At 36.3% G+C, this 27330-nt stretch overlaps 2 protein-coding genes across 2 annotated transcripts; both read left to right on the top strand.

Annotated features, from left to right (window-relative positions):
- The first annotated feature begins 1938 nt into the window (after positions 1 to 1938).
- Positions 1939 to 2443, top strand: LOC118026484 (ATP synthase F(0) complex subunit C3, mitochondrial-like). Its single transcript, XM_035029341.1, has one exon. The coding sequence runs from the start codon at positions 1954 to 1956 to the stop codon at positions 2374 to 2376; it is 423 nt and encodes a 140-aa protein (XP_034885232.1). The 5' UTR covers positions 1939 to 1953; the 3' UTR covers positions 2377 to 2443.
- A 23187-nt stretch (positions 2444 to 25630) lies between these two features.
- LOC118026483 (olfactory receptor 2T11) lies at positions 25631 to 26930 on the top strand. The gene has a single exon (XM_035029340.1). It carries the CDS (start codon positions 25968 to 25970, stop codon positions 26925 to 26927), a length of 960 nt encoding a protein of 319 aa, XP_034885231.1. The 5' UTR covers positions 25631 to 25967; the 3' UTR covers positions 26928 to 26930.
- The last annotated feature ends 400 nt before the right edge of the window (positions 26931 to 27330 follow it).

The raw sequence follows: 27330 nt of genomic DNA, 5'->3' as shown, positions 1-27330 counted from the left end.
CTGCAGGAATTTGCAGAGTTTGGCGCACACAAAAGTGAAGACCGCTTATCCCTGAGGGTTTACTGAAGAAAGGGTACTGTGATTTTTAAGCTCCGGGGCTGGAGATCAGGAGGCAGCCATTTTTATTTTCATCCTCTAAAGAGTCAAGGAAAGCCTTCAGGGAATAAAATCCACATAGAACAACCAGAAGCAGCTTACATTGAGCCAGGCCCCCTGGCAAGGGGTGGTACAACTCCACCCAGACAAAGACACCTGAGAACAAATGCAGGAGGCCCCTTCCCCAGAAGACTAGCTGGAAGAACAGGGAATACCATGTTTATGGAGCACACAGGACTGCAAAACTCCAGCACTAGGGGAAAATAGTATATAGAATTTGAAGGGTTTTTTTTTTCATTCATGATTCGTTTATCTTTCAGTTTTAATTTTCCCTTTTCTTTTTTCCTTTTCAACTAGTTTCTTATTTTATCAACTCTTTGTTTTTAAGTCCTTTTTATCTTCATTTTTATGTTTATGTTTTATAGATATATTCTTCATTTATGACTTCCTTTCACTGTAATCAAATATTATATATATATATATTTGTTTTTTTGTTTTTCTTTTCCTTACAGGGATTTAGTGTATTCTAACACACAGACCAAAATACACTCATGACCAGGTGGATCACTTTGTTTTGTCCACATGGGAGATAATATTCTCTCCCCTCTCTTTTTTTTTTCCCCCTTTATCTTTTGGTTTCTGACCTCTTTGGATTTGTTTAGTATAATTTCGCTTGGGTTGTGGTTGTTATTATTGATTTTATTCTCTTATTCATCCATTCTTCTCTGAACAAAATGACTAGAAGGAAGAATACACAATGAAAGAAAGAACCAGAGTTAATACTCTGCTGCAGATCTAATCGATACAGATATAAGTATAATATCAGAGGTGGACTCAGGATAATGATTATAAAGTTACTAGCTGGGCTTGAAAAAAGCATAAAAGACACTAGAGAATCTCTTAATGCATAAATAAATTCTAATAAGGCCAAAATTAAAAATGCTTTACCTGAGATGCACTCTAAATTGGATGCTCTAACAGCAAGGCTAAATGAGGCAGAAGAGAGAGTGAGTGACATAGAAGACAAGGTGATGGAAAGGAAGGAAGGTGAAGAAAAAAAAGAAAAATTACTAATGGACCATGAAGGGAGTCTTTGTGAAATCAGTGATATTGTAAAATGAAATAATATTAGAATTATTGGGGTCCCCGAGGAAGAAGAAAGAGAGAGAGGGACAGAAAATATATTTGAGCAAATCATAGTTGAGGTCTTCCCTCATCTGGGGAAAGAAACACGTATTCATGTTCAAGAGGTAGAGAGGACCCCTCCCAAAATCAATAAAAATAGATCAACACCCTAACATATAATAGTGAGGCTTGCAAATTTCAGAGATAAACAGAAAATTCTAAAAGCAGCTCAACATAAGAGGTTCTTAACCTACAGGGGTAGAAACATTAGGCTAGCCACAGATGTATCCACAGAGACCTGGTGGGCCAGAAGGGCTGGCATGATATATTCAGGGTACAAAATGAGAAAAACATGCAGCCAAGAATACTTTATCCAGCAAGGCTGTCATTCAGAATAGAAGGAGAGAAAGAGCTTCCAGGATAAACAGATACAAAGAATATGTGACCACTAAACCAGCCCTGCAAGAAATATTAAATGTTAAAAAACATACCAGAAAGAAACAGAGACAATATACAGAAACAGTGACTTTACAGGTAATACAATGGCACTAAATTCACATCTTTCAATAGTTACTCTGAATGTGAATGGGCTAACTGCTCCAATCAAAAGACACAGGGTGGCCACTCCTTTGACTGCTGCCGCTGCCACCTCCAGGGAAGAAGGGAAGCGGCAGTGGAGCCCACGTCCCCTGTCACCCAGGTCCTCCAGCTGCACTGCCCCAAGAGTGTAAGATGTTCACCTATGCCAAGCTCGCCTGCCATGCTCTGATCCAACCTGGATCCAGAGTTGCCTATGAACCAATTTCTGCATCAGTGTTATCTCGACCAGAGGCTAGGACTGGAGAGGGCTCTACAGTATTTAATGGGGCCCAGAATGGTGTGTCTCATCTAATCCAAAGGGAGTTTCAGACCAGTGCCATCAGCAGAAACATTGATACTGCTGCCAAATTTATTGGTGCAGGTGCTGCAACAGTGGGAGTGGCTGGTTCTGGTGCTGGTATTGGAACAGTCTCTGGCAGCCTTATAATTGGTTATGCCAGAAACCCTATGCTGAAGCAGCAGCTGTTCTCATATGCTATCCTGGGATTTGCCTTGTCTGAAGGTATGGGTCTCTTTTGTTTGATGGTTGCTTTCTTGATTTTGTTTGCCATGTAACAGAAATTACTGCTTGAAATGTTGGCATTCATATTAATTACAGATGTAATTCTGTGTATCTTATTGTGACTCCGAAAACTGTAGTATTGGTGTCATGGAAATGTACATTATTTCCAAGGTCATTTCATTAAAGATGAAAACTTAAAAAAAAAAAAGACACAGGGATTCAGATTGGATAAAAAAGCAAGACCCATCCACATGCTGTCTACAAGAGACTCATTTTAGACCTAAAGATACCTCCACATTGAAAGAGAGGGGTTGGAGAACAATGTATCATGCTAATGGACATCAAAAGAAAGCTGGGGTAGCAATCCTCATATCAGACAAATTAGATTTTGTCTAGGGACACTATATCATAATTTAAGGGTCTTTCCAAAAAGAAGATCTAGCAATTACAGATATTTATGCTCCTAACTTGGAAGCAGGCAATTATATAAACAAATTAATAACCAAATTAAAGAAACACATTGATAATAATACAATAAGAGTAGGGGACTTTAACACCCCACTCACAGCAATGAAAAGATCATCTAAGTAGAAGATCAACAAGGAAACAAGGGCTTTGAATGACACATTGGACCAGTTGGATTTCACAGACATAAACAGAGCATTCCATCCCAAAGCAACAGAAAGCACATTCTTTTCAAGTGTACATGGAACTTTCTGCAGAATATATCATATTGTTCTCCAGAATAGGTCACAAATCAGGTATCAAAATATACAAAAAGACTGGGATTATTCCCTGCATCTTCTCAGACCACAATGCTTTGAAACTGGAACACAATCAAAAGAGGAAATTTGGAAGGAACTCAAACATAAGGAGGTTAAAGCACATCCTACTAAAGAATGAATGGGTCAACTAGGAAATTAAATAAGAAGTTAAAAAAATTCATTGAAATAAGATGAAAATAAAAACAAAACTTTTCAAAACCATTGGGATATCCAAAGGCAGTGCTAAGAAGGAAGTAGATAGCAATACAAGTCTCTCAAAAAAATTAGAAAGTCTCAAATACACAAGCTAACCTTATACATAAAGGATCTGAAGAATGAAGAGCAAATAAAGCCTAAACCAGCAGGAGAAAAAAAATAAAGATTAGGGCAGAAATCAGTAAAATAGAAACCAGAAGAACAGTAGAATAGATCAATGAAACTAGAAGCTGATTCTTTGAAAGAATTAATAAGGTCGATAAACCCCTAGCCAGACTTATCAAAAAGAAAAGAGAAAGGACTCAAATTAATAATAGACAGGAATCCATCAATCCTATAGGAGAACACAGGCAGAAACCACTATGACCTTGGCCACAGCAACTTCTTGTTAGACACGTCTCCAAAGGCAAGGGACCACAAAAGCAAAAATGAACTATTGGGACTTCACCAAGATAAAAGCTTCTGCACAGCAAAGGAAACAATCAACAAAACTAAAAGGCAACCCATGGAATGGGAGAAGTTATTTGCCAATAATATATCAGATAAAGGGCTAGTATCCAAGATGTATAAAGAACTTCTCAAACTCAACCCCCCAAAAACAAATAATCCAATCAAGAAGTGGGCAGAAGACATGAACAGACACTTCTCCAAAGAACACATACAAATGACCAACACACACGTGAAAAAATGCTCCACATTACTTGTGATCAGGGAAATATAAATTGAAACTACAATGAGATACCACCTCACACCAGTCAGAATGGCTAAAATTAATGAGTCGGGAAACAACAAATGTTGTCGAGGATGCAGAGAATGGAGAACCCTCTTACACTATTGATGGGAATGTAATCTGGTACAGCCACTCTGGAAAATGGTATGGAGGTTCCTCAAGAAGTTCAAAATAGAGCTACCCTATGACCCAGCAATTGCACTACTAGATATTTACCCCAAAGATACAAATGTATTGATCCCAAGGAACACCTGCACCCCAATGTTCATAGCAGCAATGTCCAGTATAGCCAAAGTGTGGAAAGAGCCAAGATGTCCATCGACAGATAAGTGGATAAAGAAGATGTGAGATTATGCTAAGTGAAATAAGTCAAGAGAGAAAGTCAATTTTCATATGGTTTCACTTATTTGTGGAACATAAGGAATAGCATGGAGGACATTAGGAGAAGGAAGGGAAAAATGAAGGGGGTAGAAATTGGAGGGAGAGATGAACCATGAAAGACTATGGACTCTGAGAAACAATCTGAGGGTTTTAGAGGGGAGGATGTGTTAGCCCAATGATGGGTATTAAGGAGGGCATGTACGGCATGGAGCACTGGGTGTTATATGAAAGCAATGGATCGTGGATCACCACATCAAAAACCAGTGATGCAATGTACGGTGACTAACATAACATAATAAAATAAAATTTAAAAAAAAGAAGATGTGATACACACACACACACAAACACACACATTGGAATTTACTTGGCCATCAGAATGGATAAATACCTACCATTTAAAACGACATGGATGACCTGGAGGGTATTATGCTGAGCGACATAAGTCAAACAGAGAAAGACAATTATAATATGGTTTCACTCATATGTGGAATATGAGAAACAACGCAGAGGATCATATGGGAAGGGAGGGAAAACTGAATGGGAAGTCTTCAGAGAGGGAGAAAACAAACTGAGGGTTGCTGGAAGGAGGTGGGGGGGGGATGGGGTAATTGGGTGATGGGAATTAAGTAGGGCATGTGATGTGATGAGCACTGGGTGTTATATGCAACTGATGAATTATTGAACACAGATCTGAAACTAATGAAGTACTATATGTTGACTGAGTTTAAATAAACATTTTTTTTAAAGTGGTTATTAAGGAGGCACGTGTTGTAATGAGCACTGGGTGTTATATGCAAATAATGAATCATGGAACACTACATCAAAAACTAATGATGTACTGCATGCTGGCTAACTGAACATAATAAAATTTTAAAAATTAGAAAAAAAATAAAGACAAGAAAGGAAAGTTAGGTAGGCAGAAAACCCAAATGTGCAGACAAAACATTGTTCAAAAGCATGGTTTTCTGAATTGACACCATCTAGTGTTGTTTGTTTCTGTAATTCCCAGATGTACTTGAAAATTACACACTTTCAGTTGGTAAATATTAAATCTTATATGTGACGTCCATTCACAGAAACATTGTCATGATTTAATCACCTGCTCTTAGAAAAAAAAGCTGTAGAGAAGACAAGGTTTTAGGGTCTTTCCTTAAAAACTATGTTGCATCCATCAAAATGCTGAAAAAGGCATAGTGCTAACCTACTAATTTCTAGACTTGCTTTTAAATTACACAATCACTCTTTGTTAGCAAATGCATCACATTTAAGTCAGATGGATTTTTGCCACTGTACTGCTGTATTCTACTGGTGAATATAAATTATTTAATAACCTGCCACCAAATTCTTTAGCCAGTTCATTATCTGAGATGAAAGTGTTAAATGTTCATTCTATTGCTAAGTGGGTTTTCTCCAATTTAACCTGAGAAATGTTACAGACAACAGACAATGTTTTGCTAGCTTTATAAACGCGTCAATGCATTGGTAGTAAAATTCCTTGCTTCTTTGGAATTATTCATACTACTGTCATTCAATTAAGAATTCCAACTTGATTTTGTTAGAGCAATTCATTTTTATGTCACATGAAGAATGAGTAAAAAGGCATTTATGTATTGAATGAATGATGTTGGCTTATTTTATCTTTAAGGTCCTTTGTAATACAGCAGTTCTACAATTAATATTTTCTAAAGAATCAGAAAGTAAAAACAAAACAAAACAAAAAGTGGTTTTTCAGATTTCTACAGTCTTGTAGTTTGGGGGACACAGACCCATTAATTTTCAAAGTTAGATGTTTTGGGGCTTGTATCTCAAGTTTATTTCTAAAATCTTTGTTTGATATGGGATTTGAACCATTTGCTCTTTGGGGAGAAGCTCTGTGTTTTGAGTTCCTTCCAGTTGTGGAATGCTGCATTAGGGATAAGGTTTATGGGACTCTGTTCCAACCTCTCCTATACACTTTGGTGTTGTTTTCTTTTCATTTGTCCAATGTGTAGTCATCACTCAACCAGTCTCTAAGTATTTTTCAGGAGAAATTGTTCCATATGTAACTATATACTTAGCATGTCCATGGGAGGAGGTGAGTTCAGGATTTTTCCATGTTGCCATCTTGATCCAGAGCCTATAGCTTTATAACACATCTTGAAATCAGTAAGTGTGGTAGTTCACACTTTGGTCTTTTTTAAAAGATTGATTGATTGATTGATTGATTGATTGATGAGAGAGAGAGAGAGAGCACCTGAGTGGGGGCAGGGGCAAAGGGAGAGAATCTCCAAGTAGACTCCCCACCGAGTGTGACTCCTGACCCCGGCTCTATCCCATGACCCATGAGATCACGACCTGAGGTGAAACCAAGAGTCAGATGCTTAACCAACTGGGCTACCCAGGTGCCCCTCTACTTTGTTCTCAGAATTGCTTTGGTTATTTGGGGTATTTTCTGGTTCCACACAAATTTTATGATAATTTTATGTACTTTTATAAAAATTACCATTGAAATTGTGATTAAGGATGAAAGTGAATATTTTGATACGTTTGAGTAGTAGGGACATTTTAACAATATTAATTCTTCCAATTCATAAATACTGGATACCTTTCCATTTATTTGTGTCTTCTTCAATTTTTTCAATCAAAGTCTTGTATTTTTCATTGTAGAGATATTTCACCTCTTTGGTTAAATTTATTTTTAAGTGCTTTATTGTTGCTGATGCTGTTGAGAATGGAATTGTTTTCTTTTTTCATTTTCATATAGTTTATTAGTGTATAGAAACCCTTCTGATTTTTATATTAATTTTTTATCTTTCAACTTTACTGAATTTATTGATTAGATCTAAACGTTTTCTGTGGAGACTTACTGGTTTTCTATATATAAACTCATGTTACCTGCAAATAGAGGCCATTTTACTTCTTTTCCGATTGTGATAGCTTTTATATCTTTTTATTAACTGATTGCACTGGGTAGGACTCCAGTACTATAATAGTAAGGAAAACAGACATCTTTTCTTCTTCCTCATTAGAAGAAAAGTTTTCAATCTTTCACCATTGTTTGTGATGTTAGGTTTGGGTTTGCCATATGTGGCCATTATTATGTTGAAATATATTTCTCTTAAATCTAATTTGTTGAGAGTTTTTATTATAAATGGATGATAAATTTTGTCATATAATTTTTCTGAGTCTATTGAGATGATCATATAAATTTTTTTCATTCTATGAGTGTGATGTATCACATTTATTGATTTGTATATGCTGCACTATCCTTGCATACCAGTTATAAATCCCACTTGATCATGGTAGATATTTTTTAATGAGTTTTTGAATTCTGCTTGCTGTATTTTATTGACAAATTTTGCATTTATATATATCAGGGATATTGGCCTGTAGTTCTTTTCTGATAATATTCTTTTCTGACTTTCGTATCAGGGTAATGCTAGCCTCATAAAATAATTTTGGGTGTGTTCCTTCCTCTTCAATTTTTTTGGAAAAGTTTGAGAAGGATTAGCATGAATTCTTCTTTAAATATTTAGTAAAATTCACCTATGAAACTATCTGGTCCTGGAATTTTTTTCACTGGAAATATTTTATCACAAATTTAATCTCCTTACTAGTAATTTTAACATTCACAATTTCTATTTCTTTATGATTAAGCCTTGATATTTTGTATGTTTCTAATACATTTTCAATTCCCTCTAGGTTATCCTATTTGTTGGTGTATAGCTGTTCATGGTAGATTCTTACTATCTTTTTTGTTGTTGTTGATTCATTTTATTTATTTTTTTATTTAAATTCACTTAGGCAACATATAGTACATCATTAGGTTTTGATGTAGTGTTTAATGATTCATTAGTTGTGTATAACACTCAATGCTCATCACATCATGTGCCCTCCATAATGCCCATCACCCTGTTACCCCATCCCCCTGCCACTTCCCTTTCCACAACTCTTAGTTTGTTTCCTGGGTCAAGAGTCTCTCATGGTTCGTCTCCCTCTATGATTTCTTCCTATTCATTTTTCCCTCCCTTCACCTATGATCCTTATGATCTTTTGCATTTCTGTGGAATTAGTTGTAAAGTCTCTGCTTCAATTTATAATTGTGTTGATCTGGGTCATTTCTTTTATTTCCTTGATTAATCTAGCTAAAGATTTGTCAATTTTGCTTATCTACTCAAAGAATCAACTCTTAGTTTTGCTCATCTTTTCTATTGTTTTTCTGCTTTCCATTTTGTTTATTTCTGTCTTGGTGTTGCCATCTTTGTGTTCAACTTCTTTGGCCCCATGGATCTGGGTGTCCATTTATCTCCTTAGATTTTGGAAATTTTCAGCCATTGTTGATTTAAATATACTTTCTATTTCTTTCTATTACTCTTTTCCTACTGGAATTCCCATAATGTTGATATTATTTCTTTTGACTGTGTCTCATAAGTTCTTTAGGCTTTATCTTTTTTTATTATTCTTGTCTTTTTTTATTCCTTTTTAAAAATATTTTATTTATTTATTTGAGAGAGAGAGTGAGAGAGAGAACACAAGAGGGGGGAGCGGGAGAAGGAGAAGCAGACTCCCTGCTGAGCAGGTAGCCCAATGCGGGACTCGATCCTGGGACTCCAGGATCATGACCTGAGCCGAAGGCAGTTGCTTAACCAACTGAGCCACCCAGGCGCCCATGATTTTTGTTTTGTTTTGGTTTGGTTTTTGGTGATGTCATAATTACCTGATTTTTCATGATTGTTGATTTTTTATGACACTTGATTTCTGATGTTAATATCTGCATGTAATTAAGTAGTCTCTTTTTCCAGACTTTGCAGATTCACTTTGGCAGAGACAGTTTTTCTGCAGTCAACTCAGTTTGGATTTTTGGACAATTCTGCTAGTAACATTCTTGGGTGGGTAGGGCTTGCTATCAGGGTCTATTCTGGGGAAAGGCTGCTTCCTGCACTTTAAGAACAGTGGTCGGGTGTTGCTGTTGAGAACAGATGGATAGGATTGCTTATTGGATTCCCATCTAGCAAGGCTGTAGAATGGGTTCAGTGGTGGTCTTGTTTTCTGGTCAGCATTACTGGACTTGGGAACTTGGTTCTATATTCACCAATAGTCAGGGCTATGACTAGCTGGTGGAACACTGAAATGGAACCCAAGGCCTACATGGCTGTTGTATGGAGATGTAAGTAAATCAAGACTGTACAACAAAATTCCTGGCAGGTAGAACTTAGGGTTTTGTCTTGAAGATAGTAAAAGCCACAGGCTCTGTTCTGAGTTCAATTTGCCTTCTAAGCAAGGATGTTGGATGGGCTAAGTAACTTTCCATGTACTTTCCTTAAGTTCCCTGGTCAGGTGTACTGCAGGCTATTTTCAGAAGTGGGTTGGGCTTTAAATCAAATTCCTAAACAGGTAGAGCATGAAAACTGCCTCCAAGGCTGCCAAGGCTCTTTGTTGTCTTGACTAAAGGTGATACATCCCTCCAAATACCCTGGCCAAGTGGGACCACTGAATCTGTTGTCAGGATAATCATCTCTCCCTATTATACTCTCTGCTCAAATATTTTGGGTTACACAGTTTTTCAGATGTTCTAGCCTATCTTTCTGCTTGGGTGAAGACTGGAGCTACATTCATTGGTGGGTGAGACTAAATTTAGTTCCTCTGCAAGAGCAGCATGGGAAGACCAGGTCTAAGTGGCTTCCTAAATGTTCCCACTCAGGCTTTCTAGTCTGGAGGTGTATAGGGCTATACTCAGCAATGGGTGAGGCTATAAATTACTTCTCCTCACTGGACAGGGTGAGAGAAATGACTTATGGATCCCAAAGACTCTTTGTTTGTGGTCTTGACTCAAGCCAAATCACTCTCCAAGTTCCTTGGTTGAATGGTGCCACTGGCTTTACTCTGTGAATATCAGTTCTACCTACCATACTCTCTGCTTGAATGTTGCTGAGCTATGCAGTTTTAAGGTGTTCCAGCCAGGCTTTCTGGTCAGGCAGGCCCAGGAGCTATACTCAGAAATGGGCCAGGCTGTGACTCAGCTAATTGGCTTTGGTGGGGTCAGACCAGGCCCCAGATCGAGAAAGGCTATTATCTGAGGTCCTGAATCAGGTAGACCTGTACCCCAGTTAGTTCCCTGGTTAGGCTGTACCACCATCTTGTCTCTCCAGATGAACATAACTGGTGGTTGGGACTTCTACTTGAGCATAGCAGGTAAGAATTGGTGTGCTAGTACCTGAGTACTGGTTGTTGTTAGTCCTCCATGCTTCTCCATCACAATCAGATTTCCAGTAATCAAGCCCCATAGTTTCCCCTGCAATCCCTGTGGTGCAAGACCAGTGTGAAAGATCCCCAAAAACGACCTACAAGACTGGAGAGCTGGGTGTCAGTCCTTCACTCTCTTTTCCTACTGGAGGACAATAGATTCAGGGGAGCTCTCAGTGAAGTACTGTACTGACCTGGGTGAGGAGCAATGCAGTCAGAATGTAGCTGCTTCTCCTACCCTTCTAATGTAGTTTTCCCCTGTCTCTGCGGTACAGGGGGATACTTTAGCTTCTCTCCCATGTTGTAAGATTTTCTCAGTGGTGTCTTCCCCATGAATAGTTTTTCCTTGTTCTTGTGAAAAGAAGCAAATTGGAAATAACTTGTGTTGCCATCTTAGTTACATCGCTCTCTATAACATCTTAATATATGAATTTATTGCTATAAATGTCCCTTATGTTTCTTTTGAAAGGTCCCATGGGTTTGGGTATGTCGTATTTCCACTTTCACTTGTTTTGAGATATTCTTTGATTTCACATTTTATTTCTTTTTTAAATAATTTTATTTTATTATGTTATGTTAGTCACCATACAATACATCATTATTTTTTGATGTAGTGATCCATGATTCATTGTTTTCATATAACACACAGTGCTCCATGCAGTACATGTCCTCCTTAATACCCATCACCAGGCTAACCTACCCCCCCCATGCCCCTCCCCTCTAAAGTCCTCAGTTTGTTTCTCAGAGTCCATAGTCTCTCATGGTTCATCTCTTTCTCCGATTTCTCCCCCTTCATCTTTCCTTTCTGTCTCCTAATGTCCTCCATGCTATTCCTTATGTTCCACAAATGTGGCAGGATACAAAATCAATGCACAGAAATCAGTTGCTTTTTATACACTAATAATGCCACTGTAGAAAGAGAAATTAGAGAAACGATTCTATTTACAATAGCACCAAAAACCATAAGATCTCTCGGAATAAACCTAACCAAAGAGGTAAAGGATCTATATTCTAGGAACTACAGGACACTCATGAAATAAATTGAAGAAGACACAAGAAGATGGAAAAACATTCCATGCTCATGGATCAGAAGAATAAACATTGTTAAAACGTCTATGTTACCCAGAGCAATCTATACCTTCAATGCCATCTCATTCAAAAGTCCAATGACATTTTTCAAAGTGCTGGAACAAACAATCCTAAAATTTGTATGGAATCAAAAAAGACCCTGAATCACCAAGGAAATGTTGAAAAAGAAAAACAAAGCTGGGGCCATCACGTTGCCCATTTCATGCTATATTACAAAGCAGTGATCACCAAGACAGCATGGTACTGGCACAAAAACAGACACATAGACCAATGGAACAGAATAGAGAACCTAGATATGGACCCTCAACTCTATGGTCAAATAATTTTCAACAAAGCAGGAAAAAATATGCAATGGAAAAAGACAGTCTCTTCAATAAATGGTGCTGGGAAAATTGGACAGCCACATGCAGAAGAATGAAACTCGACCGTTCTCTAATACCGTACAAAAAGATAAGCTCAAAATGGATGAAAGACCTCAATGTGAGACAGGAATCCATCAGAATCCTAGAGGAGAAGATAGGCAGTAACCTCTTTGACAAGATACATCTCCAAAGGCAAGTGAATCAAAAGCAAAAATGAACTTTTGGGACTTCACCAAGATAAAAAGCTTCTGTACAGCAAAGGAAATAGTCAACAAAACAAAGAAGCAACCCACAGAATGGGAGAAGATATTTGCAAATGACACTACAGATAAAGGGCTGGTATCTAAGATCTATGAAGAACTTCTCAAACTCAACACCCAAAAAACACATAATCAATAATTGGGCAGAAGACATGAACAGACACTTCTCCAAAGAAGACATACAAATGGCTAGCAGACACATGAAAAAATGTTCATCATCATTAGCCATCAGGGAAATTCAAATCAAAACCATATTGGGATACCACCTAACACCAGTTAGAATGGCAAAAATTGACAAGGCAAGAAACAACAAATGTTGGAGAGGTTGTGGAGAAAGGGGAACCCTCTTACAGTTTTGGTGGGACTGCAAGTTGGTACAGTCACTTTGGAAAACAGTGAGGGGGTGCTTCAGAAAATTAAAAATAGAGCTACCCTATGACCCAGCAATTGCACTCCTGGGTATTTACCCCAAAGACACAGATGTACTGAAAAGAAGGTCCATATGCACCCCAATGTTCATAGCAGCAATGTCCGCAATAGCCAAACTGTGGAGAGAGCCGAGATGCCCTTCAACAGATGAATGGATAAAGAGGATGTGGTCCATATATACAATGGAATATTACTCAGCCATCAGAAAGGATGAATACCCAACTTTTACATCAACATGGGTGGGACTGGAGGAGATTATGCTAAGTGAAATAAGTCAAGCAGAAAAAGTCAATTATCGTATGGTTTCACTTATTTGTGATTTCTTCTTTTGTCCCTTGATTTTTGTTAGCATGTTGTTTAGTTTTCACATATTTGTAGATTTTCCAGCTTTCTTAATATTGCTGATTTCTATTTTCATACCATAGTGGTCAGAAGTAATACTTGTTATGATTTTAATCTTCTTAAATTTGGTAAGACATGCTTGTGAATTAATATATGATACAAACTGGAAAATGTTTTGCATGTGTTTGAGAAGAATGTGTATTCTGCTACTGTGGATGGATTGTGATAGATTTGTCTGCTGAGTTATTTTGTTCTACAGCATAGTTTAAGCCCAGTATTTCCATAGTGATTTTCTGTCTTGACAATGTTTCTATTGAAGTCTATTACTATTATTGTATTATTGTCTATTTCTCTCTTTATCTCTTAGAACTTACTTAATATATTTGGTTACTCCAATGTTGGGTGTATATATCTTTACCATTGTTATATAGTATTGATGCATTATTTCCTTTATATTTTACATTGACCTTTTGTGTGTCTTTATACAGTTTTGACTTAGAATCTATTTTGACTAATATGATTATAGCTTCCCCTGCTCTCTTTTGGTTTCCATTTGCATGGAATAACTTTTTCTTTCCCTTCACTGTGAACCAACATGTTTTCTTAAAGCTGAAGTGAGTCTTTTGTAGGCACAATATTGCTTAATCTATTTTTCTTGTCCATTTAGCCACTCCATGCTTATCAGACAATTTTATCCATTTATACTTAAAATAATTATTTATAGGGTGCCTGGGTGGCTCAGTTGTTAAGCGTCTGCCTTCGGCTCAGGTCATGATCCCAGGGTCCTGGGATCGAGCCCCACATCGGGCTCCCTGCTCAGGAGGAAGCCTGCTTCTCCCTCTCCCACTCCCCCTGCTTGTGTTCCCTCTTTTGCTGTGTCTCTCTCTGTCAAATAAATAAAACAAAATCTTAAAAAAATAAAATAAAATGATTGTTTATAGATAAAGTCTTATTAATGTTATCTTATTAATTGCTTTCTCCTGATTTGTGTTTTCTTTGTACTTTCTTCTCTTTCCATCTTTGTGAAGGATGATTCTCCATAGTGGTTTGCTTTGGTTCACTTTTTTTTGTTTTTGTTCATCAACTATAAATTTTTGCTTTGTGTTTACCTTGAGACTTACATAAACATCCTATAGTTATATCAGTCTATGTTAAGGTAATAACAACTTATCTTGGATTGCATAGAAATACTTTACCTTATTCTCGTTTGCCATATATTATGCATTTGATATCACAATGTACCTTTTTATGTTATGTATTTGTTATCAAGTTATAGTAGTTTTATTTATTTTTAAATATTTTTCTTTAACTTTTATAGTAGACTTAATAACACACCATTATATTACAATATTAGAATACTTTGAATATAGAATTATCTTTATTTTTTTTAAATTTATTTATTTATTTGAGAGAGAGAGAGCACACATGCATGAGTTGGGGAGGGGCAGAGGGAGAGGGAGAGGGAGAGGAAGAGACCCTCAAGCAGACTTCCCACTGAGCACGAAGCCCAGTACAGGCCAATCTCCTGACCCTGAGATCATGACCCTGAGATCATGACCTGAGCTGAAACCAAGAGTTGGTCACCCAAACAACTGAGCCACCCAGGAGCCCCTGCAATTATCTTTAAAACTGACTTTTATTTTTCCAAATGTTTTCAAGTTTCTTATTAGTGTTCTTTTATTTAAACTTGAAGATGTCCTTTCCAGCTTTTCTTGTAAGGCAGGGCTAGTGATAAAGAACTCCCTGAACTTATTTTTTTTATCTTGTTAAGTCTTTATCTCTCAGTCATTTTTGAAAAACACATTTGGTTGTTAAAGTATTCTTGGTTAGCAGTTGTTTTGTTTTGGTTTGGTTTGGTTTATTTTTTTCCTTTCAGCACTTTGGATATATTACTTTATCTGGCCTGCAAGTTTTCTGCTAAAATATACACTGATGAGGATTCCTTGTATGTTTTTTTTTTTTCTCTTACAGCTTTTAAAATTTACTCTGTGTTTGATTTTAACAGTTTTATTATAAGTTAAGTAATAATTTATTATTTAAGTTACTAAATAATAAGCTTGGGGACTCATGAGCTTCATGAACTTGGGTTAAGTTTCCTGCCCCTCTATCTTTATTTTCATTCTGGAACTCAAAAGACTGCATAGATTTTTTTGTCAGTTGATGATTTCTTATAATTCACATAGGATGTCTTCACTTTTTGTCATTCTTTTTTTTTTTTTTTTCTATTCTAGCTGGATAATTTCAAATAATCTGTCTTTGGCTCATAAGTTCTCTGTTTGATCAAGTCTGCTATTAATATTCCCTTTTGAATTTTTAATTTCATTCATTTGTATTCTTCAGATCTACAAATTTTTTTTGGTTCTTTTCTATAACTTCTATTTCTGAAGAACTCATTTTGTTTGTGTATTGTTTTCCTGATTTTATTGAATCATTTTTCTGTGTTTCTTTTGACTCAAGGAGACTTTATAAGAACTATTTTGAATTATTTATTGGATAAATCAGGGATCTCCATTTCTGTGAAGTTGTACTAAAAAACTATTATGTTCTTATTGTAGTATGATGATTCCATGAATCTTTATGTTTCTTGATGTCTACATGTAACATCTTCACATTTGAAGTACTAGACACTTCTAGTCTTTACTGCCTTTTCACTTCAATGAGTCTAATAAGGTTTATTTTCTTAAATGATGTACTGGACCTTTCCTGAGGCTACAGCCCCACCTAAATGGTGACACATTTCTGTGTTTACTCTGTGATGATTTGTCAATCATGCCTCTTCTAATTTTTGTAATTTTCTGTTGTATATTTTAATATAATAATTTAAAAATCACTTTAGACATATGGTGGATATCCTTTCCCTCACTTAAAAGGGAGGCCCAAGGATGTTCCCCAGTAATGTTAACAAATTCCTATATTAGATAATTTATGGTAACTAAATTTTCCTCTTTATTAAAAACATTCTATTAACTAGGGAAATAAAATTATATATTATAATAAGTTTAAACTGATTTTTAAATTACCAACTGTATACTTGCACAAACCAGATATTGTTTTATATTATGTGTTAAAAGTGAAGGAAAAATTCTCCAATTTCCAAATCATATTTAAATGTATTATCTGGTTTTGATTCTGATTTGCCCAAAGTTCTACTGGTATTTACAGAAGTGATTAGTCCCATGTGAGTTGGGGAAGCTGATGTTCAGAGCAAAGAAAGTATTGCCTCTCACTAGCAAGGGTCAGATGGGAGCCTCAGAACCATGTTCTCTGAGTTTTTTCTTGTGTTTTTATGCCAAATCTTGTCATTAATTGATAAACAATTTCCAAAGAAGAGAAGCATGTGGTACAATGAGCAGCTTCCAGCTTATTAATCCTAGTGATAAACTGGGAAAAAAATTCCTCTGAGAGTGACATGTTGATAAAACCCATGTTTATTTTCTGCTGGATACCAGCTAGGCTGGTCTACCAAAGACCTGGTGATGCATGTTGAAGGGCAGTCATGCCCACTCTGGTGTCTTTCTACAGGTGAGAGATACGAACATAAAATTAATTGAACTCTTGCTTCCATATATTTATTTTACTTATACAAAATTTAAAATGTATATTCATATAATGTAAAAATTGAAATAATAGGTGGTATAAAATTTAATTATTAAATGTTTTATTAGATACCCAGGAAGCTTTTAGACATAAAGGAGTGGTAAGAAAAACTAAAAATATTTAGAAATTATTTAATGTGAAGAAATGAATATAGATGTCTTTTGCCTAGAAAGTGACAGTACATCCTTGCCAAGTCAGATTCTTCACTTTGGAAAAAGTCCTGCTAATAGGTCTGATGACAGTGTGAAATAGATGTTCAAAACTTCAGATACTGACTATACAGAAGTTATTTTCATGAGGCAGGACAAATGTGATGGATAATTTCATAGCCTTGAAATGTCATTTGACTAAAACAAAATGCTGATTCATAATATACAGCTAGTATTTTTTCAGTTGGTATTGTGTTAAGTATAAATTGTGTTAAACCTGCATACCACATACCTACCATGGTCTTGCCAAATATTTAGCAAACATCTTGGGATTTTTCCTTTCAAAATCCCAAAGACTTAATTTTTAAGAAAATATTTAAGATTTCCATTCTACTAGATCTCCTTGGTTTCCACAGTTAATTAAGGACATAAAGGTGATAAATCCATACCTATAGCATCAACTTTTGGTTATCCTGCATTGCTTTATTTAATTTTCTTTGATTAGATTTTAAGTTTATTCTATTATATCAATTTTATTCATTACATAAGAAAGGGCAAGGATCTTCATTTTGATCTATGATGTACCCCAAGCTCCAAGAAGTATCCCTGATACAGAAAATGTGCTAAAAATAGTTGAATAAATGAACACTGTTTTATTTCAGAATGATTAGTACTCAAAAATACTTGGGTTTAGGGTCACCTGGCTGACTCAGTTGGAAGAGCATGTGACTCTTGATCTCAGGGTCATGAGTTTGAGCCCCACATTGAGTGCAGAGATTGCTTAAATAAAAATTTAAAAAAAATAAAACTTTTTTTTGTAATTTTTCCCTTTCTCCTGGGAATCTCAAGCTTGAAGAGTTGTAGTAGAAACTGTAGATCAATGGAATTAGGTGTGTTTTATAAGTTCACATTTAATTACATGTCAAGGATGAAGGTGGAAGCAAAAGATTCATACCTAAATTCTTTCCAACATCATCAATTTTGATGTCATTTCTGTTTAAATACTTTAAAGTTGTAGCTCCTGCAAAGAAAACATAGCTGACTTTTGCTATATTTGTCACAGATAATCATTTTCCTTTTGAGCAAACAGGAGGTATGTGTCATAGGTAGGCATTTGCTCAGTTGTGGAGACAAAAAGATGCTTCCTTCCATATTAATTGAAAACTTTGATGTTAAAATGAGGTTTAGGATTACATATTTCAGCTGATATCAAAATTGTTCTTCTCCTGAATTTCCAGTGTTTAACTGAAATGAGTGGTGATTTTAATAAATATCCAATAAACTTAGAAAGATAAAATCAGGAAACATATTTGAAATCTATGTCTCTGGAAATTAGCTTCTGCAGAGTTGATGAAACAGCAGTAGAGACAGCCACTTTTTTGCCTCCAGAGATAAATAGTGGGGGAAACTTCTTTCATGAGAAAAAAAAATTAAGATTAAAATATATATTTATATATATATTTAACCAAGCTCAGAGCTGCCTGCATATGATTGTAAAAATGTGTGAGTATTTGTAAGAATAAGATTATATGCTGTGTATATATTAAGTGGCAAGACCAGTATCAAGAGAGATAACTGGTCTAATGCTATTGTTTTATTAAAAATAAATGCTCTTGATGTAGCATTTAATGATTCATTACTACATCAAAAACTAATGATGTACTATATGTTGGCTAAATGAATATTATAAATAAATAAATAATAAAATGGTCTTATAATCTTAAATTTATAATCTAAAATTTATATAATTTACAATCACTTTTACTATCATGTTTGCCTTAAATATAGGGAAAATTAGAGTAAAGTGATTTAAGTGATGAAAACAAGGTTATATACTGGCAATTTTAAAATTCAGAAATTAACATTGTTTTCTTACTCTGAGGCCTGTTCTCTCACCACAATTGCCAAACTAGAGAGTTATTTGATTTAGTAAGGGGATATCCTACAATTTTATAATCAATACTTTGATAGCATTATTAGGTGCCCAGTACTGTTATAAGAGCCTTACACAGACTCCACAATAATCCTGAGGACAGGGGCTACTCTGATGCCCTTTTGGGCGGTGAGGAACTTGAAGAGTGACTTCCCTGGTGTCATATGGCTACTAAGGGGCAGACCCTGGATTTTCACCCAGGCCATTGACATACAGATTTTGTCTAAGGATCAGATTAAACTGCATCAGAAGTAATGGATAAGGTGACATCTTAAAGTTTGAAGTGATTTTAGAAAACTGGGGAATTTAAACTAGCAAACTGCTGTTGTTTATACCAATGCTAAGTCTCAATTATTTTGTGGCATTCTTTTGTATCTCTCCTTTCTTTGATAATTTTTAAATTTTCTAATACTTTATTTATTTAAAACTTTATATTTTCTGACTTTTTGATGTGTGTATGTTAGTAAGTCCCTCTGAATTTAGCTTACAATGACTAACATGCATATTTTAAGACCATAAGATTTATTTCAGGTGGCGTCTTATAGTAGAAGGTTTAACAGTTGGGAGGAATTTGATGAATTTTGTTTTCAAATTTGGGAGCAGATGCAGGCAGGGTTCTGGTGTAGGTTCATGCCAGCTCAGTCATCCCCTAATAGTTAAAGACTGAGAGATATGGAAAATTATATGTATTAATTGCCCAAGTTTTTATTTTATTTTATTTTTATTTTTTTATTCTTATGTTAATCCCCATACATTACATCATTAGTTTTAGATGTAGTGTTCCATGATTCATTGTTTGTGCATAACACCCAGTGCTCCATGCAGAATGTGCCCTCCTCAATACCCATCACCAGACTAACCCATCCTCCCACCCCCCTCCCCTCTAGAACCCTCAGTTTGTTTTTCAGAGTCCATCATCTCTCATGGTTCATCTACCCCTCCGATTTCCCCCGCTTCATTCTTCCCCTCCCGCTACCTTCTTCTTCTTCTTCTCTTTTTTCTTAACATATATTGCATTATTTGTTTCAGAGGTACAGATCTGAGAGTCAACAGTCTTGCACAATTCACAGCGCTTACCAGAGCATATACCCTCCCCAGTGTCTATCACCCAGTCACCCCATCCCTCCCACCCCATCCCCCACTCCAGCAACCCTCAGTTTGTTTCCTGAGATTAAGAATTCCTCATATCAGTGAGATCATATGATACATGTCTTTCTCTGTTTGACTTATTTCGCTCAACATAATACCCTCCAGTTCCATCCACATCGTTGCAAATGGCAAGATCTCATTCCTTTTGATGGCTGCATAATATTCCATTGTATATATATACCACATCTTCTTTATCCATTCATCTGTCGATGGACATCTTGGCTCTTTCCACAGTTTGGCTATTGTGGACATTGCTGCTATAAACATCGGGGTGCACATACCCTTTCGGATCCCTACTTTTGTATCTTTGGGGTAAATACCCAGTAGTTAATTGTCAAGTTTTGAATAAGAAGCTTATCCTTTGACTTAAAGTAATTTCTTTTTACACATATCATCTATACTTGTAGGAAGACAAACAATATCATCCAGAAGAAACAGATGTCACTTGAATCTCCACCATCAGTGAAAACTTGGATTTATTTCATAATTCCATATATGCATGTGTATATATATATATTAAACTATCTATGTATATATAAATATGTATCTACTTATCACATATATATTATTGATATATATACATATATATGATAAGGAAATTGTAATGTGCCACCTTTTTCACTGTATCTCTGAAACAAATAATACATTATATGTTAAAAAAAAAAAAAAGGAAATAGTAGGAAGGATAAAAAGAAGTGGGAGAAATCAGAGGGGGAGACGAACCATGAGAGACGATGGACTCTGAGAAACAAACTGAGAGTTCTAGAGGGGGGGGTGGGAGGATGATTTAGCCCGGTAATGGGTATTAAAGAGGGCACATATTGAATGGAGCACTGGGTGTTATATGCAAACAATGAATAATGGAACACTACATCAAAAACTAATGATATAATGTATGGTGATTAACATAACATAATAAAATTTTAAAAAATACAACAAAACTGTCATACCATGCTCATGATTATAGATCCACCTTACATCCCAATGGTTGCTTGAAATTCTATTATGAACTCTAATATTAAAATATAAATTATTTTTTATGTGTCCAATTGCAGATGTTTATATTTCTTTTGCTTTCCCACTATTGCAAACAAGACCAAGGTGAATGTTTTAAAAAATTATCCTCCCAATTTAGGAAGATCTGTATCTAAAAATATATATATATATGTACAGTAGAAGAAGGAAATTATGTTTTAAAAACTTGATAATTTAACTCATGGTTTTAGATTTGTAAATCATCAATAAGATTTCTCTAGTAACATTTCAGTATATGCCACAATGAGTTAATTTGGGTTCACACTTTCATGTAATTTTTGAAATGTTTTTGTTGTTTATTCTTCATTCAATTTTAATTTTCTTGTCCTCATAAGTCATTTATTTAGGAGTTAACTCTGCCACTTTCCCCTGACTCACATTATGGAGGATTTCTTTCAAATGTGGATCTTCAAAAGGAAATATAGTGTCATTTTTACAGAGCTGCATATGTAATGATGGTTATACTGGGGATGGACTGGGAGTGGGACTATTGGATGGACATTATTATGTCTGCTTGGAGATAAGGAGTTGCCCTCAGCAGTGAATATTCAGCAGTAAGAATTGTGAGTCTGGTGTTTGGAGGATCGTTCCCAGGTTACATTCGGTGAGGGCTTTTTTTGCTTTTTCTTTTTTTCCCTCCCCCCCACCCTCTGGTGGATGTCAAAATAGGAAATCAGACATCTATAGGCAAACATGTGATTCTTAGAGATTGCCCAGGAGTTAGAGAGCACTTTGTATTTTGGGAAATAATAAACTTCATTTCTTACTTTGTAACTTTGTTGAAAACTTTGACCAGAAATCCAAAACCTTTTTAATGTGATTATGGTTTTGCAGCTTGTATTAATATGACTTGTCTTGGACAACTGTAAATTTAACAGATGATTAAAAGGATATTGTACATTTAGGGTCACTTGAGTGTAACTGGAGAGTATGAAAAACAAAGTCCTGCTTCTTGAACCAGGCCCAGATCTGCCACTTGCCCTCCCTGTGCCTCAGTTTCTTCAACTGAAAAATAGTGATAATTATAGTAACTGATCCCATAGAGGTGCTGTAAAAATTGACTACATCAAAACACTAGAGCACGTGGAGAGATGACTGCACAGTGTAAGCACTGCATGGGTACTGGCTAATTTGTTATTAGCAACATGCCTCAATTATACTTGTTAAAAAGCTAATAAAATTCTTTATTGGTGTGGCTGCTGTATCAAATTACCACTAACTTTAAATGACACAAATTTATTATCTTTCAATTCTGGAGGTCACAAGTCAAAAAGTGGTCATAATAAGCTAAAATCAAGGACGGTTGTACTCATTTCTGAAGGCCTTGGAGGAGAAACCTTTTTTTTTTTTTTTTTTACCATTTTTCAGATTCAAGAGACCACTCAATTCCTTGCATCATGGTCCTCTTCATCTTCAAAGCCAGTGTTTGAATCACTTGGATTTCTGTTCATAATAACACATCTCCTCTGATCTCTGCCTCCCTCTTATAAGGACCCTTGTATTTACATTGAGCACAACAGGACATTCCAGAATAATATCTCTCTCTCTCTTTTAAAGTAGGCTCCACGCCCAGTGTGGAGCCCAATACAGGGGTTGAATTCACCACCCTGAGATCAAGACCTGAGCTGATATCAAGAGTTGAATGCTTAACCTACTGAGCCAACCAGGCACCTCCAGAATAATCTCCTCTTAATCACATCTGCAAAATCTGTTTTGCCAAATAAGGGAACATATTCATCGTCTTGGAATTAGGACATAGGCATCCTTGAGTGGGGTGAGGACATTATTCTGCTTAGTACAATTGGTTTTATTTATCACTAATTTAAATATATCATAGCTTTGTTAAGTTTAATAAAATACAAAATTTATAGAAACATGTTTTAAGACACATTTTTTTCCTGATAATAGAAGGCAGATGTAACTTACTGATAAGAAAAAACATTCACAATGATTTTTGTCCTTTTGCCTGTGTGATCTAGGGTAAGTTCAAATTATGTTATTAACACCCACAATACAATCTCCAGATGGATAATAACATCTGCAGATACAGTTATCTTTTACACAATAATTGAGACACAATGAATGAAGTGCCAATACAATATGGGCAGATTCAGAAAGGAGAGAAAGTGGTGAGTCCCTTGTGTGCTGAAAATTTATACTGACATCTGACTGTGTCCAAATTAGTATATTGATTTTAAGTCAATGACAGTGATTATCTCAAATTTGTATATGTGAAATCTCAATGATTAAGATTAGTATTGTTGTTTTATCCTGGAAACTTGTGAAATATTTTTGTTTCCTAGAACTAAGTATTAGAAAATGTGGGTAAATCCAATCTTATGGGAATTTCATTTTGTTTTGAAGATAAACACAAGGGCCTGGCATTTAATTTTTTTCAATTTTCCTTTAGCATATTTTATAGATCATATTCATGTGGATTTTAAAGACATTCTACAAGAAATGAATCACTTAAAGAGCAAAAAGAAAAAGCAATTTGCGTTTTAGTAAACAATATATGTTTAACAATAATTTATTTAAATATTCAATAAGTATTTACCATGTTCCAGGCATTCTTTTATATTCTGGAAGCACATAGTAAACAAAATAGGCAAATTGCTTTACTCATATTGGGACTCTGTCAGTGACAGGAGACTAACACAAAATGAAATAAATATATATGTTAAGTGGTGTGAAGGAATATAAGAACAATAGTCACCAAGACCTATAAGAATAGGCCCCTCTGAGACTGTGGGCTTGAAGCAAAGGCCTGAATGATGTGAGGGTGTCAGTCACAGATGTGGGCAGGAAACCCAGGCCTGGGTCACAGCAGAGACAAAAGCTGTAGACTGGAGGCACACCCGGAGTGGGGACAAAGGATTAGAGGGGAAGCCATATGGGATTTACAGTACCAGGGCAAATGCACTGGAGGCAGCAGAAAATGATTTCAAAGGATTAAAGTGTTACAATTTGGTGGGCCTTGAAGTGAAATATGAAGTTTCATAATAGAGCTTTGAGCAGGAGTTGACCTGCTTTGATACAGATTTTTTTAATGATTTTATTTATTTATTTAACAGAGAGAGAGCACACACAAGCAGGGGAATTGGCAGAGGGAAAGGGAGAAGCAGGTTTCCTGCTGGGCAGGGAGCCTGATGCAGGGCTCACTCCCAGGACCCTGGGATCATGACCTGAGCAGAGGGCAGATGCTTAACCAACTGAACCACCCAGGTGCTCCTCTGATATAGATTTTTAAGATCACTATACTCTGCTGAGGTTAGATTAAAAATAGACAAAAAAGAAAGAGCAGGGAGATAGCAGGAAAGCTACCAGAATAACCTGGATTAAATATGGCTGGAACATTTCATATATGAAATACAAACAAATGTCCTAACCCTTTGTTGTTGTTGTTGTTGTTGTTGTTGTTTAATAAGATTTTTTATTTATTTATTTGAGAGAGAGAGAATTAGATAGAGAGAGAGAGCATGAGGGGGGGAGGGTCAGAGGGAGAAGCAGACTCCCCGCTGGCAGGGAGTCTGATGTGGGACTCGATCCCGGGACTCCAGGATCATGACCTGAGCCGAAGGCAGTGGCTTAACCAACTAAGCCACCCAGGCGCCCCAATGTCCTAACCCTTTGTGATGTTGTGATGCATAACTAAGTTTTTTTTTTTCATATTCCTGGCATAGAGGTCCTAAAACCCTCTGAATTTCCTAAATGGAAATAGCTATGCAGATATCTTGTGTTATTCATAAAAAGGCCCTCCTACCACACCTGAGTTTATGCTAATGAGGTGACTTATTGAAATCTCCTAAGAATCAGAGCTGGTTGCCAGGAAACTAACCATAATTAAAGATTTGCAGTTTTTAAACCTCTACCTTTCAGATCTCCAAGGAGAGGATCTAGAGGTTTCATTAGTCACTGATGGCCAATGATTTAATCAAACATGCCAAAATAATCAAGCATCCATAAAAATCTAAAAGGATGGGGTTCAGAGAGCTTCTGAACATATGGAATTGCCAAGAGGATGGTACATCCAGAGAGGACAATGAACCTCCTGAGCTTTTCCTGAACATCTTAACTTATATATCTCCTCTACCTGGTTGTTCCTTAGTTATATACTAGTCAATTTAGTAATTAAAATATTTTCCACTCTAGAAAATTAATTGAACCCAGGGAGGGAGTCATGAAAACCTTCTGTTTATAGCCAGTGGTTCAGATCACCCAAGTGATAAGCTCTATTTGGCAATTGGTATCTGATTTGGGGAGCAGTCTTGTGGAACTAAGCCCTTAACCAGTGAGATATTAAGCTATCTCTATGTAGGTAGTATAAGTACTGTATTATATTGTAGGATACCTAGCTGGTTGTCTGGAGAGTTGGACATTGCTTATTATGGGGAATAAACCCTCACAAATTTGGTGACCAAAAGTGTCAGAGGTAAAATAATGAGAATAGAGGAGACTCATAGAAGGTGTTTTTTTGTTGTTGTTTTTTGTTTTTGTTTTTTTCTTTACATTCTACACTTCCTAAGTTATTCCTTTTGCTCACATTTGGCCATTCAAATAATCAGTGAATCAAAGAGACTTTACCCCAACCAGTATTGACTTAGCTCTACCATAGACTGGACGATGTTCTGGATGCCAGAAATGCAGAGAGTGAATAGGAAAGATATAGTTAAACTCTAACCCATGTATAGCAAATACCAGCTTTTTTATGCAGTTAGCATAATCTATGTATTGTTGCATGAACATAAATACAATATAAAATGTATTGTTCTCCAACAAAGAGAAATAGATCTACAGTTTCTAACTTAAGATGTGTCTCTTGGTCTGTTCATTTTTCTCTAGCATTTTGCCTTGGAAAATTTCAGCCCAATCAGTACTCTCTGAGGTGTCATCTCCATTATAAGTTTCATCCATACTGAAAGAGTCTTCTCTCCTTTTCCTTCCTGGTCTTTGTGGCTTTCTGCTCTGCTGGAGCTGCCATCAGCAATGTCAATGAAGAATATAACTTTATCCTCTGACTTTATCCTCCTGGGGCTTCTGGTGAACAATAAAGCTACAGGGATTGTCTTTGCTATTATTTTTGCTATTTTTGTGGTGGCTGTAACTGCAAATTTGGTCATGATATTCTTGATTCAGGTGGACTCCCATCTCCATACTCCTATGTATTTCCTGCTTAGTCAGCTGTCCATCATGGACACCCTTTTCATTTGTACAACTGTCCCAAAACTTCTGGTCGACATGGTTTCTAAAGAGAAGACCATTTCCTTTGTAGGTTGTGGCATCCAGATCTTCCTCTACTTGACCATGATTGGCTCAGAGTTCTTCCTCTTGGGCCTCATGGCCTATGACCGCTATGTGGCTGTCTGTAACCCTCTTAGGTATCCAGTCCTGATGAACCGCAGGGTGTGTCTCCTGCTGGCTGCTGGTGCCTGGTTTGGTGGGTCCCTGGATGGCTTTCTGCTCACCCCCATCACCATGAATGTCCCCTACTGTGGCTCCCGAAGTATCAACCATTTTTTCTGTGAGATCCCTGCAGTTCTCAGACTAGCCTGTGCTGACACCTCCTTGTATGAAACCCTAATGTACATCTGTTGTGTACTTATGTTGCTCATCCCTATCTCTATCATCTCAACCTCCTATTCTCTCATCTTGTTAACTGTCCACCGAATGCACTCTGCTGAAGGCTGGAAGAAAGCCTTTACCACTTGTTCTTCCCACTTGACTGTAGTCAGCATTTTCTATGGGGCTGCCTTCTACACTTATGTTCTGCCCCAGTCTTTTCACACTCCTGAGCAGGACAAGGTAGTGTCAGCCTTCTATACCATTGTCACACCCATGCTCAATCCTCTTATCTACAGTCTCAGAAACAAGGATGTCATGGGAGCATTTAAAAAGGTATTTTCACAATACTCATCTGCTCAAAAAGTATCCACAAGTGATGCTTAAGGATTCAATAAACTGACAATAGATCTTCCTAAGAACATTGTCTATTGTCCTGTTTCAAAGGTGACTATTTAGTCAGCTGTCAAAGATTACTTAAAATTGGCAATTAAAAGGATTTACCATGCCTGGTTTCTTGTTACCAGGGGTGAGAACCAAAGATTTTTCATTAGTTATGCAGATACATTTTGGCTACCTATCAACAATAAGATATTATTACATAGGTTAAAGAATTCATCTGATGCTGGTTCTTGTCTCTCAGACTAAATAAAGGGGAAAAAAGTGTATCTTAGAGTTCACAGGAAATCTTTGCTGATTCCTTTTCACACTTAACCCAGGAACACCTTTCAAAGCTAACAAATTTTGTTGCCAATGTGATTATTTTTGTATCAATAAAGTAACATAATAC

The sequence above is a fragment of the Mirounga leonina genome, unplaced genomic scaffold, assembly GCF_011800145.1.
Source record: "Mirounga leonina isolate KUSES-001 unplaced genomic scaffold, KU_Mleo_1.0 Mir_239, whole genome shotgun sequence".
Classification (NCBI taxonomy): domain Eukaryota; kingdom Metazoa; phylum Chordata; class Mammalia; order Carnivora; family Phocidae; genus Mirounga; species Mirounga leonina.
Note: the sequence above shows the minus strand (reverse complement) of the source record. Positions and strands in the feature narration are given on the sequence as shown.

Excerpts from the sequence above, each read along its gene's own strand:
- LOC118026484 (XM_035029341.1), top strand. The coding sequence starts at position 1,954 with ATGTTCACCTATGCCAAGCTCGCCTGCCATGCTCTGATCCAACCTGGA.
- LOC118026483 (XM_035029340.1), top strand. The coding sequence starts at position 25,968 with ATGTCAATGAAGAATATAACTTTATCCTCTGACTTTATCCTCCTGGGG.